General features: G+C 42.5%; 1 protein-coding gene across 4 annotated transcripts; it reads left to right on the top strand.

The window, feature by feature from the left end:
• Positions 1-1,773: 1,773 nt before the first annotated feature.
• Positions 1,774-13,315, top strand: ANKRD1 (ankyrin repeat domain 1). Of its 4 annotated transcripts, XM_005238922.3 has the most exons (9): positions 1,774-3,735; positions 5,326-5,505; positions 7,285-7,428; positions 7,519-7,626; positions 8,290-8,388; positions 9,530-9,628; positions 9,751-9,849; positions 10,015-10,113; positions 11,356-13,315. In XM_005238922.3, exons 1-9 carry the CDS (start codon positions 3,709-3,711, stop codon positions 11,464-11,466), a joined length of 966 nt encoding a protein of 321 aa, XP_005238979.1. In that variant the 5' UTR covers positions 1,774-3,708; the 3' UTR covers positions 11,467-13,315. The 4 variants fall into 4 exon arrangements, with proteins under 4 accessions (XP_005238979.1, XP_027644706.1, XP_027644707.1 ...); XM_027788905.2 differs by having other exon boundaries at positions 7,285-7,626; XM_027788906.2 differs by having other exon boundaries at positions 1,774-5,505.
• Positions 13,316-13,692: the final 377 nt, after the last annotated feature.

Below are 13,692 nucleotides of genomic sequence, written 5' to 3'. Positions count from 1 at the left end.
GGAATTATAGCTTTATCCTTTAATTTAATAATTTCTCATTTTCTAATTTTGTACTTAAAACTAACTTTATATTCCTAGGTGAAATAATTCTGGTTGGTCTTTTTTTTCCCCCTAAGGAGACAATGTGTTTCTCTTTAGCGGTTTTATATGCAAAAGTATACATTGATAAGAAGTCTCCAAGTTGTTTTTAGGTGGTTGCTGTAGCAATTCCCTCATCACTTTAGAAATATATCACTATGTTGAAAAAGTTAGAGCACAAGCAGTATAACTTGCATATTATAGTTAACTCATACTCAAACTGCTTTTTTACAGTAAATGTCAAAGAGTATATGTTAGACAAATAAAAGTGTTTCCTGCCTTTCCTGGAAAACAAACAGCTAAAAGAGAGGAGGAAATAAATACAGTTCTTGCAATACACTTTTACTGCTCTGCTGCATGTGTGTATATGTAAGGCACGCTGGATGCTCACACATACTGCGAAAGAAACAAGCCATTACACACCAACAGATCAGTAATCCAGGAGGAATAAGCTATGGGTTACTGCTGCTTATGTGTACCTTGGATATGAATTAATCCTTGACATGACACACATGGAACATAGTTTGCTGGATTAATACCCTCTTAGGTGCATAACCACTCCCCAGCAACTGATTATTTTCATGTCTTTACTTATTTAGCAGCAGGAAAAGGACAGAGACAGCCAGGCACAATAGCATTCCAAAGGGCAACATCTTCAGATGCAAGGACAGAGCCAAGGGCAGAGTGCTGGAAAATATAAGATAGCCAAGTACAGCAGTGACGGCATTGAAAACATGATGGTAATACACTTGACAGGAGGTGGCAATATCATCTGCATCACACACAACACTTTCACTGTACCATTAACCTCTTCAAAAAATTAATTACAAAAATTCTTTACACTATTCAAGCAACTTCTCTTTTGACAGCAGGGAACGGGGTGTGCCATATAGTTTTCTCTCTGTCATGCTGAACCTACTGCTCTTTTGTGGTTTTGTCTGTGAAATTTTTTTGTGACAATATCCGATTGCCTTACACCTTGCAGATCATTGCTCTGCCCTTATCCTTTAGCGGAGTGGCACGAGTTGTTCAGATTCCTGTTACACATCTCCCACTGACCATCTGCTATTACCACCTTGATGAGAAATCACTTGTTGAAAGGTGATTAAGTGGTTACAGTCCAGCACAAGGTTGCAAGCTCGTTATACTACTTCCCCCTCCAATATTAAGCAACAGCAGTAAGCCATGAGTCTTAGCTGATATGAATCGGTGCATTTCTACTATTTCAATGGGGTTACCTTGGTTTACATGACATTTAGCTTAACACCATTTACCATTAGGTTCATTTAGATTCCAGCCTTTGGTTAAAGTGAGTTTCTGTGTGCTGCCATTTTCACACAGAAACTCAGGATAATCAAGGAAGATCCTTTTCTGTTCTTTATTGTTCTTTTAGTCATCAGGGAAGGGATATTTTAAAGATAATTACTAAATTATCTCTAAATAAGCTGGGGTTTTTTGGCAGCACTCATGATGTGAGAAGTGGGTTTGTGTCTCCTCTCAAAGCACTGAGTTTTCCCGTAAAGCGACTCTAGCTCTGGATTCACATACCATTTGCAGAGGAAGAGCTATCCGCTTAAACCTTCCAGTTTAGATTTTGCTGAGTCAGGTTTATGGATCGGGCTGTTTAAAAAAAGAGGAAGCAAAAAAAAAAAAAAGAAAAAAAAAAAAAGAAAAGGCTGTTTAAAAAAAAAAGGAAAGCAAAGGAAAAAAAAAGGAAAAGTAAGCTTCAAATACAATGGAGCCAGAGGTAGTTCACAGATTTTAAAATAGGGGTTTTTTTTTAAAGCAAACCCCTACATTTTTCTTCCCACATCAGGTCTCTACTGTGACCTGTTTCCACTAAACCAGAAGCAGTCTTTGCAGCTGCCCTGCTAGGGCTATAGATTTCAAGACAATCTCCCAAATAAGTGTCACAGAACAAAACAGACCAAGATAAGCTGTTAGAGCACATTTGTAAACAAGAAAAAGCTAAACCAAGCTGCCTCTTATCGTAGAGACATATAGCAGGAGTACAAAACTCTGTGAAAAAAAGCCTGGTAGCGTGATTCAGGACATACCACTCGGGGGGAATGATAGCCTGGCTGTACTTAGGTTTGGAAAAAAATGTTCTGAAAGGTTCTCTTGCTGCCACATACTCTATTTTAGTTCTGGGGCTCATCCTCTAATGTCATATATATTCTGAGTAGTAAAGGAACCACCTGATGTCCAGCTTCATTTCAGGGAAAGGGAGGGCATAGGTATGATGGGCACTAGAAGACAAGTTTGGATGTACTCAGATTACTGGGGGATAGTTCAGAGGAGAGACACCTTGAAAGGTCAATGTCAGGAACGCAGCCTGTTAATGATGCTAATGATATAAACAACACCCAAGATAGTTCTCCATTTGGTGAAGCATTTATGTACATGTTGTACTGGAAGCACCTGAGCAGTTGTATTCATTTCAGCCAGGTGACCTGCATGCCTACAGTCAGGCCTATACCAGACAGGAGCTCCAAGCATTGCAGAACTGATTTTTCTTGGCATTTATCCACACTCTTCAAATGCAAGGATTAGTGCATCTTCCTTTTATAAAATTCCCTTCTGCTGATGTTCATTCTTCTGCTTCCAGGCTGCTCTGATTCACAGCACAAGAAAAGCTTTTCCAAAGGACTCAGTAACTCCTTTTCCCCAAAACACACACGTCACTTGTATATGTATTTGCCTAGATCCCATCTTATCTCCAAAAATGAACAAATCACTTCTTTACCCCTAATATCTAATATCCAAAAGAAAAGTATTGCCTGAGAAAACAGTATTAGTTTTATATATTTTTTGGCACAATAGGACATAATTTATTATTCTGCTTATGATCACTGGCAAAGTCCCAGAAAAATGCAAAGCTTGCTGTTTTAGGATCTTACACTGATTGTAACTTATCATGTCATAGGCCCTTTTAGCACCAGAGACATCATTCTGGCTCAGTAATCCCTTCAGAGAATTCCTTCCAACAAATATAGAAGACTGCCATCATGATGAGAAAAATCCTTTCCCCTAAAACTGTTTATCATCCAAGAATAAATAGCAGTGAAAAGAATGGCTTTCTGAGACTTAAGGGGTCATAATCCATTTCTCAGGAAGATATTACTATGACTATTGTACATAAACCACTTACCCTTTCCAGTGTCTTACAGTCATCTGAATGTCAGTTATTAAAAAAAAAAAAAAAAGATGAAGTTATAATGCTCTATCAACAGACAGCTGTCCTAGTGGGCACCGGGCACACAGAATGACTCGCATTGCTGAGCCGTGCAGTCACCGCCAAAGGAACGATGAGGTCACATTTCATTCCGACTGACATACTCGGTGTGGTTAGACTGTGAGGCTCACCCCTCCTCGCCAACCGACTGACGCCCCCTCCCTGCCCGGACACCAGATCTGGCTCGTTAACGTGTCTGGAATGAGCGTGAGCCTACCTCTCAGCTGGCAAGCCCAAGGAGCATACTTGGATTCCCAGGTTGGAAGATTATCTCATTCAAACACAGTTCTCCCAAAGATATATAAGCAAAGCTAGCGTGGCGGTCCCTGCAGAGCCAGCCTGAGCGCTTGGGAGTTTCAGCCATACAGAAGTACAACCTCCAGACACCAGCCAATATGATGATGATGAAAGTAGAAGACCTGGTAGGTACAATCTTCTTTCATTTATTCATAATCTCTTTTCTTATACCAGGCAGAGAGAAACAACCTTTGTGGATCGTTGAGGTGATTTAACAGGTTACCAGCACTGCTGCGCTCTAGGTGCAAACCCTGTATATACCCTACATTATCCTATTATATTCTCACTTTAACTTTTCCTTGGGAAGGGGGCTCACCACTGATACAACTGCATAGCTGTTTGGATTTTGCATCAGAACATAGTTTGCCAGGAAGAAGAGAATGACCAAAATTTAGCTAACTATTGTCCTTTGACCTTGATTTTCATTTTTATTTTTCTAGAAGCTGTTAAGTTTATATCACACTGAGTAAATTGCAATCTAGTAAGGGACTGGGAAGAGGTATCCATGCAGGGAAACAGAAGTATTTTCTAAAACTAAAAAAACAGTGTAGTAATAGTATTATTTTCTAATAATAAACTGTTAGTTTATTATTAGAAAATTAGTGGGTTCCTACACCCACTGCTGTTCACGGTGTATCAAGTCTTTGAAAAAAAATGTCTAAACCAGACCACAAGTAACGGGACATCCCATCGCAGGGTCCAGACTAAGTAAGCCTGATTGGATCAATAAACTGAGAAAACAGGAACGATCCAGTGAAACACTGGAACATCACGCAGGAACTGTTTTATCCCCGGATGGCTCTGTTAGGATGCAATGCCACGCGGCCTGACTGGTCAGTGCTGTCCTGCGCTCCTTGGCAAGGCCCTGGCAGCTCCTGTAGCGTTAAACGTTACAGCACACACATTTTTACAAGGTGATTGAAGGGAAAGGCAGTCCAGACCATGTGAATTTACTGAAACACTCTCAAAATACACAACAGCCTCTACCAAGTTTCACAAGTTATCTCTTTGTACACCCTCAACTGAGCACCAGAAGTATTTGTGAAAGCTCTGGAAAGCCGCGCTGCTGCAGAGCTGCTGCGCAGGAGCCGCCTCCTGCTATTCTGCTGAGTGCTGTACACGGGGACTTTGGTACTGCCAGCGACGGGTAAAACCAGCCTTGGAATTACCCAGCAACCCGATGTAACTGCATTGAATGTGCTTCAATAAAACCGTAAGGTGCCAAGGAAGAAAGGCTCTCCTCCCACTGTACCTGCGCAGCTCCCCTGCTCAGCACTCACAGGGTGCTGGTGGCTTTTTCCCCCACAGCCTTTTACAGCCTTCTCATGAGCCTCACGTATTCTGGCAAGCCAACATGGAAACCCTGAACAAAAAGGATGCTCTTCCCAACTCCCCGGCATTTTCCAGTACAGCAGCACTCCAGCCCCTGCCAGGCAGGAAGCCGACTGAGTTGGCCTCATGGATGGCGATCCAAGCCCCGAAGATGCCAAGGGGGGTTGCTGCATGCCTGCAAGTGAGATCGCTGTGTCCGTCCGCATACACAGTTAATCCAGGCACAGGCTGAACAAGGTCTGCGCTCTGTCTGTCACACACCCCTAGAGCAGGACAGGAATGACAAGCAATTAGCCCCCCCCCCCCGGTAATCCATGCTCCCAGGGGGTGGGTACTGCATTCCTGAAACTGCTACTTACATTAGATCACGTTTGCTTTTACAGGTGACTGGGAAGAAAGCGGACGATAAAGAGACTGGCAGCTTCCTCCCTGAGGACTTCAGAAATGGAGAGTATGAAGCTGCTGTAAGATTAGAGAAGCAGGAGGACCTAAAGACAGTCTCTGAACACTCACTGACCCGAGGTGATCTGGCTTATGAGAAGGAGAAAAAACGAGAAGCAGAGGTAGGCTCCTGGGTTTTGTGCTTGGCTTTCTATCATCTTGCGTGCACTCTCTGCTGCAGTTCTTGAAATTTTGCCTCCTTTCTAAGCTAGAAATACATGCATGGTGAGCTAGGTAAACCCTTGGGAGATCACCACCAAAGGGGTTGGTCTAAAGTCCACTGAAGGCCATGGAGACCTGCTGACTCCTGTAGCCTGTGGGTGCAGGCAGTAACGCTGTGAAGCAGAACCCAAAATTCTCCCTGTAATGTCTGATGGAAACCCTGGGGGGTCCCTCCTGCTTTCAGTATGGGGTCGGGAGCAATCCTGGCTGGTGAAACACCTCCAGCTTGCACACCTAATGACCAGCACCAAAAATAACTAACCCAAAAAGGATGTAAGAGAGCATTTCTGTAGCCAGAAGCCTTATCTACCTTGAAAATATTATTTTTATGAAAACACTGCATGATTTACTAGCACATTTGGGAAAAGCAATTACAAATGAAAGTGATACTGGTCTACAGAAAAGTACCATTTTGCATTCCTAGAGCACGACAATTCCATAGCCCAAAGAACTGATGCTTTTCCCCCCAAAAATACAGTAGCTGTAACATCTTGCTTTCTTTGGTGAATAAGCAATCAACTGGCCTAAAAATTTAAAGCATTTTGGGAATGAAAAGGTTTAACTAGCAGGGGGCATAAGACTTTGTTCTGAAAAAAGAAGGGTGGGAAAGTGAGCCTCAGAAATATTAAATAAACACTACTGACATTCACTTCAACAGAGATATCAATACTTGCTACAGAGGTTTTTTGAGTACCTCCAAAACAAGGTCCTAAGAACTATTTGGGTTTCTAGTTGACCCACAGTCCACTCAGCCAACTTTATTATTTTCCATTAAGTCAACGATCTACAGATCAAATCCTAAATGCAGAGAACAATAAAAGAACAGGTGGAAATAACTTGAAAAGAATTCAGTTGAAAAAAAAATGTATACCATATGACAAGTTTTCACCAATGTATTTACCTTCACATCACGATGGGACAGAATCTGTCATCTGTATTCACCCTGAGTTACCCCTTGTTTGTGAACCCCCCTTCTGAAGCCACGGACACCTCACAGTACCTGGGATCTCAGTTCAGGCAACACATTTGCCCTTGATGTTAGCAGTGTCCCATGCCGACTTCATGCAGGGATGCTTTTTACAAGCAGGCTTGAACTGCCCCTTCAAGGACACAGAGGACATTCGCTGCAGCTGACCAAACTGTAACACTTGTAAAATTCTAAGATTGGTATAAATCTTGCTCTTCACTTAAGGGTGTTTTTTTTATCAAGGAGGATCAGTTACAATAAACAAGGGGCTGCATCATAAAGGTGGTTGAAGAAGATATGCTCAGTGGAAGTCAGCTAAAACGGTAGGGGCTTCCCAGCTCGTCAGCCGCACGAGACGTGAGATTTCTTACATTGCTGGGCCCAAAGGGGCTGCAGTGCTGCTCTGACTCCTGGCCTAACATGGACCAAAAATTAATGCCACCCAGGCCACAATGTACGGCTGAAGCAGCATTTAGGAAGAGGTCCAATGATGTATGAAAAACTACAGCTGATGTAGAATTTCTCGCACACTTAGTAACTTATTCTAATGGCCAATTAGCCCTAGCTGTAAAAAACCAGCCAACTCATTTCAAAGTTCATCCAGTCTTAGCTGGATTCACAGCTGAAATAGTATCACATGCTGTCCTGCCACTCTGAAAGGGGGCGGTGGTCACACTCAGCTCACCTTGCTGGCTTCCCTGATTTATTTCAGCTGAAGAAGAAGAAATTAGAGGACAGGTCAAAACTTGAAAACTTGGAGGACCTTGAAAAAATTATTCAGCTGAGGAAGAAGAAAAAATGCAAGAAAGTGAAAGCACCTGTTTTAAAGGAACCTGAACCAGAACCAGAAGTTATTGTAAGTTATCTCAAAGCACCCTTTTCTGGGAAAACGTTGATGGGGTTTTGCACCACACACATTGATGCCCTGTTTATTTCTTTCCATCAGACAGGACCAGTGGATATACCAACGTTCTTTAGAGCTGCACTGGAGAATAAGTTGCCAGTAATTGAAAAATACCTGTCAGACAAAGGGGATCCAAATGTCTGTGATGAGGTACAATCTTCCTTCTTACTGCAAAGCAGGCTACAGAACAGAGGTCACTACAGAGCAAAAATAACTTTTACCACTAGGTTTTGTAGCTTCCACAGTTAGGAGGAGAAAAAAGGGTAGGGGGAAGTAAATAAATGCTGGAAATTTTGTATATCAAGTTTTCTAGTGATAAAGGGGCCATGAAGACCCTTTAAATATTACCCCAGAAGGCTTTTTTTTATTTAAAAGCAAGCTGTTGGTGTCCAGGAGACCCTGATTTTCTGTAACAGGTGATCACCCAATGCTACAGATGAAGAGACAAGAAATTTGCCTGCATAATGACAAAAAAAGTGATGCTGCCTGCCCTCATACTCCATAATGCATAAGCTGCATTTGCAAAACACAGTGTAGCATGTTCGATGGGGGAACTCAACAGGCATAATTTTAAATTTGAATGCCATACTGCAGGTATTTCTCATACCCTTTAAAATGCTGGGTAGGCAGCTCTGAGCTATCACGATGCTATTAAAATTTAGCAGATTTCAGGTCTCAAAAGTATTAGCTCTTGAAAATGAATCAGCATAAAGTATGTTTTTGCCATCATCCTAGGGAGGAGGAGAGAAAAGATTTAAAGATACCTCTCTGTGCCATATTTAATGTCTGACTTTGCACTGTTTTATTTGCCAGTACAAACGCACTGCATTGCACAGGGCATGCTCTGAAGGACATCTAGAGGTGGTGAAGAAGCTGGTGGAAGCTGGAGCCCGGCTTGAACAGAAAGACATGGTATGTACATCAGTTCACACTTCTGTCAAAAAACTGCTCTTTGTTTTCTAAGTGCCAAGAGAAGCACATATAGAAGTGCTTCTTATAGAAGAGGAGCATTAAAAGGCCTTACAGCATATTGTAAGTCTATCCTTAAAATAACACTGCTGAGAAGAGATTTCAGGAGGGGGCGTCTGCCTCCCATTTCCAAAATGGTTGCTGGAAAAACACAGGAAGCGGAGGAACATGCTGGCCACCAGACTGCCACAAACAACAAAGCCTAACGTGGGGTAAGAGAGCTGAGGTCAGGCTACCACTTCAGCCTGCTAGCAGGTGGTGGAGATATCACTGTCCCACGCACATATCTCGTGCTACACGCAACGCATGCATTCTCGACCAGGATTTCAAGGCTGCACTCAGGAGGAACCCCTGCTCCTCTGGAATGCCAGCCATGAGGGTAGCAGAGTATCAACAGCTTCTGCAGCTGGTGGTTTTGGTTGTTTTTTTTACTTCTCCACTCCTAGCAATGTGTCCCTTTGCTAAACGTTTGGCTTGCTCCCCCTTACTTAACCCATCAGTGCTCACAGAGAGCGTAAGAAAGAGGAGGAATGACAGGCAGAGTGAGACCTTCAAGGGACACTCCACTGGTCCTAGCAGAACTGAGTGAGGGTAGACAAGCTGAATCTTGCAGATGAAAAGGGTTCTAATTCACTTTGTGAACCTGCATAAATTTGTTTGTTTTAAAGAAAAACCTATTCTTTCCCTTGAGCTTCATCTTCTATGCATTTTAGAACACAAAAGGCACTAAATAAAAAATATTAACTCGCACATACCAGCCAGGTATCTGGCTAAAGATAACTTCTAAGTTCACAGAATAGACAAAACACGTCCTTTCTCACAGCAGCATTGCCAAGATCTCTGTCTTTAAGAGCAATATTCAACAAGTGTGAAGAGTGAGAAACTCACAGTAGTAAAGAAATCAGGGCAAAACAAGAAAAGCTGTTACTAGGAGCAACTCAGTAATCACAGTGAAGTGCTTTAGGTTAAACTGCATGAAAATTATTTTGGATTAATTTAGAAATTTGATCAAAATGCTTTGGATTTTTTTAAAATAAAATCATGAATTAATTAAATTACTTTCCTTTTGCTTTTCCTGCCGCAGCTTGAATCTACAGCCCTGCACTGGGCATGCCGGGGGGGGAACCTGGATGTTCTGAAATTCTTACTGGACAAAGGGATAAACATAAATGCAAGAGACAAGGTATGTGCTTTGGGGACTCTGCAGCTTTTTAAATTGGAGATGAAAAGCTCTTTTGGCAGCTGTTCTTGAAGCTTTTTTCACCTGTTCCATGCCACTGATTGCTTTCTCCTCCCACCTCTCAGCTGCTCAGCACCCCTTTGCACGTGGCTGTGAGAACGGGTCAGTATGACTGTGGGGAGCACCTCATCGCCTGTGAAGCAGATCTCAATGCCAGAGACAGAGTAAGTACCAACAACTTCTTACCTGGCAGTTATCAGGTAGCATCAAGCTGCTGTCTGCCTCAGTAGTTCCGCTTGCCTGTAAAAATCCCTGGCTACATGGTTGAGGCTGGACTGTGGTGTGGGACCAGTGGGATTGATGCTGTGGTCCATGTCTCACGCCTCTAGGAAGGAGACACACCGATGCACGATGCTGTAAGGCTGAACCGCTACAAAATGATCAGGCTTCTGATTCTGTATGGAGCAGATCTAACTATAAAGAACTGTGTAAGTAATATTTTAAAAATGCAGTAATTCAAAATGCTCTAGGATAAGTTTCCCTTCAGAGCAGTTTCATAGGTTTCAAGGCTGGGAGAGACTGTTGTGAACAGGCTTAATTAGATCGCTGCAGAGTTAATTAAAGCAGAGATGACACAGGGAAAGCGTAACATGGGTGAGGTCAGGGAGAAGAGGAAAAACCAGTACCTCTTCTAAAACCAGAACCCATCAGCTGCAACTTAAAACATCATCACATCTTTCTATGACTTATTTTAATTACACATTATCACATATTGAAAAGATACAGCAGACACTTGCTCTCTGCACAGCTGCTGAGACAACAAAGACCTTGGCTTGTCAGAGAAATCTCCTTTCTGTTAAGCGCACAGCTGATGACGAGCCCAAGCACTACATCTAGATGACTGCCTGTTAACCTGACCATTGGGCAGCAAACCCCTGTGGCTCGGCAGAGCTTCAATTTGAGAAGCCCCAAACTTGGCTCTGTTCGTAGCTGCCACAGCAGCAGCGAGCTGGTTGCTGGAGCAATGTAACACTGGTTAAAAGCATAGCACATCACAAACCTTTCTCCCAAACCCAAACCAAGCAGCAGTGGGATGGACCGTGGGTTTTACCAATGCCAGACAATGTTTTTGACTGACCGGCAATCAATCAAATCCGGGGGCAAGGAAGAAAACAGCCACTGCAGCACATGGTACTCCCTACTCGCTGCCCACGCTCTCTGAAGCAGCATTATCCCTCATCAGGGTATGAAAATGATGAAAGGTACAGCCCCAAAGGCCAAAGACTTGCTCTCTCAGGCTCTGTCTGCATACAAAAGTTACTCCCGTTTAATTTAGATGTGGTTCATAACCTAATTAAACCAGTACAAACTCTTATCCGAGTTCTCAATTAAACAGAAGAGTGTCCTATGGAGGCTTCAGCTAGATGTATTTCTAATCAGTTTAAACTAGATCAAAAGAAACACCTGCATGCTGTGCTAGTCATGGCATTTGCTAACACGGCTTAGACTCACTGAAACCCAGGGAAATTTTGTCACGAGTCTGACCATGACTGGGACCAGATCTGCCCGAGCAGGACTCTCATCTCAGGGAGGCGAGAGTAAGTCTGGCCCTGCACATGCAGAAGGGTCTCACACCAGGCAGATGCGCTGTACAAACACTTAGGGAAGGACAAAGGACTCAACAATCACTGGCTGAAATTAAATCTTCCTTCCTCTGCTTTTTTAACCAGCAAGGGAAAACCCCTATGGATCTTGTTCTTCAGTGGCAGAACGGCACCAAAGAAATATTCAACAGCCTTAAAGACAATTCCTATAAAAGCGTCCATCTAAGCAAGTTCTGAGGAGAGAAACCAGACCACTCTTCTTGCTGCTTTTAAAAGCTTATGAACCTGGAGGAAAACAACCCTGAACATAGTATTTTAATTGACAATATTTATGATACTTAATTATTTGAGGTACCTTCACGGAAAACATGCAAAGAAATTGTTTTAAAAGGCTAGCTGAGTGTTAAAATTCCACTGGTTCTAAAATAGCTTTATTTATTACTATTTATTATTTATTTATTTTAAACGTCACTTTTAATGATTCTCGTTATTACTGTAGCTTTTTTTAAAAATAGCTTTACATCCTAATGCAATCTTTGCCAGCAGCATAGATCCTTTTGCCTTGGATGGCAGTATTTCCAGCTACATTAGCAACTTCCCTCAAGCCTTCCAATAGCTCTAAACAGCAAATGCTTGGACCTGTTGCCTTGTCTCTGCCAAATTCTTTTAAAATAATGTTAAATGAGTGGTGGTATGTGAAAGAGCAATGGAAGAAGGTGTACTGAGGTGCCAAGAGGATTTAAAGAAGCAGTTAAATAATGGCGTTTACACAGGGTTTGGCAATTGTGGTCGATAAAGAGCTCGAGGACAGACCTCCAACTACCACTTAACTGTTTGGACTGCAGGATTCAGATGCAATGTTACGAAGGTCAGAGGAGACAGTATCAGGAATGTGAATTTTTTTAAGCTAGGCTCCTACAGAGTCTGGTGACTGAAGAATGCAAAAACAGATTATGTATATTTGTAAATTTGTACTGCTTTTTCTGTACATTTTGTACTGATCTATTTCAGATTGAATAAACAGAGTGGTTCTTTTTATTTGCTGTGGTGGCTTATGGAGTGGTGAGCATGCACAGGATAATTCTGCCTCTTTAAAGGAAGTTCACATTTTGGCCTCTGTAAAATTCTTAACAACCTCAAAAAAAAAGTATTTCGCCTGCCTAGAGCAGCCAGCCCTTGAACTACCTCCCTGCCACTGTTAGATAAATGCAGTCTCTTACTTGTTTTGTTAAATGGAGACACATACAAAAGCAGAAGGACAGTACTTGAGTAGCTAGTAAAACAAAGTTACAGTTTTATTACAGAGTTTGACTTAAAATCTCTGTTTCTCAGCAAGTCGGTACTTACTATGTGGAGCACAAGACACCTTCAGTTAGCCAAGCCAAGGGAGATGCTGAGTCCTGCTAGGAAAGGCAAGCACCTCTCCCTTTGCTTTAGCAGAAGCAGAACCGTAACAGTGCTGCCAACGTGGACATCAATGTCCAATTTCATTGGGCTGTTACATGCTACATTCAGTTAAAATCCTAATACTCCATAGCGTAGCTTCCCAGCAAAATATGCCACAGGCTCCTGCACACCTTCATCCACCCATGTCCGTTGGCTTCTAGCCAGCAGGCTTTACAGTCTGGCCAAAGCAACGTCCTGGGCAATGAGGCAGGGTCAGGAGTGGGCAGCAATGAATAGTTGCTACTGGAGTGCAAATTCTGGAGACAAAGTGAATTTACAGAAACCCTGCAGAAGAGCAAGCAGAAGAAATACCTATTCTGTCTGCAGCCAGCTATCCTAGAGTGAGGCCAACAGCTTTAGGCAGATGAGACTTTCCTCACACAAGCACCACAACTCACAAGTATCACCTTGCCAGCTGTAGGCTTCATTTGTGAACACTCTTCTCCATAAAAATCTGGCACACCTCTGCTTGCTGCCCTTCTCTGCAAGCCACTACTTCGCTACTTGTTTCTGCACGATCACCCGGACACTGGGAGCACGCCTTGCGGGAAACAGAAATGACATCAGTGCTGGCTGACTCTGTCTGTTTGTCATTCTAACCAAGAAGCAGTTCAATTGTTCAGGCACCACCAAACTGGCCAGAACAACACACTTCAGGAAACTGGGGGAGAAGAAACTTTGCAGTCAGTTCCTGAAGCACTGTATCTATTTAAAGGTCAAAGATGCAGACTGTAAGTTGTTAAAATCAAGTCAAACAAGTAGTCAGAAGGATCCCTAGCAATTAAAAGGTTCTGTCCATATGCTAGTTACCAAACAACTTTTGTCACGCTCAAGGTAGGTTATTCTCTGGCCAAGGCAGGATAATGTGTCATTCAGAAAATTGCACCAGATAAACACATTTTGTTGCTCCTCTGGTTAAAGCATCATTTTGGAGATAAGTCTGTAAGTGACAAACTACTGTATGTATACATGTATATATATTACATTCCCAATATGTACAATAAAACAGACTCAAAA

This window comes from Falco peregrinus, chromosome 1 (assembly GCF_023634155.1).
Source record: "Falco peregrinus isolate bFalPer1 chromosome 1, bFalPer1.pri, whole genome shotgun sequence".
NCBI classification, from domain to species: domain Eukaryota; kingdom Metazoa; phylum Chordata; class Aves; order Falconiformes; family Falconidae; genus Falco; species Falco peregrinus.
The sequence above is the reverse complement of the archived record's forward strand: the minus strand, read 5'-3'. Positions and strand labels throughout refer to the sequence as shown.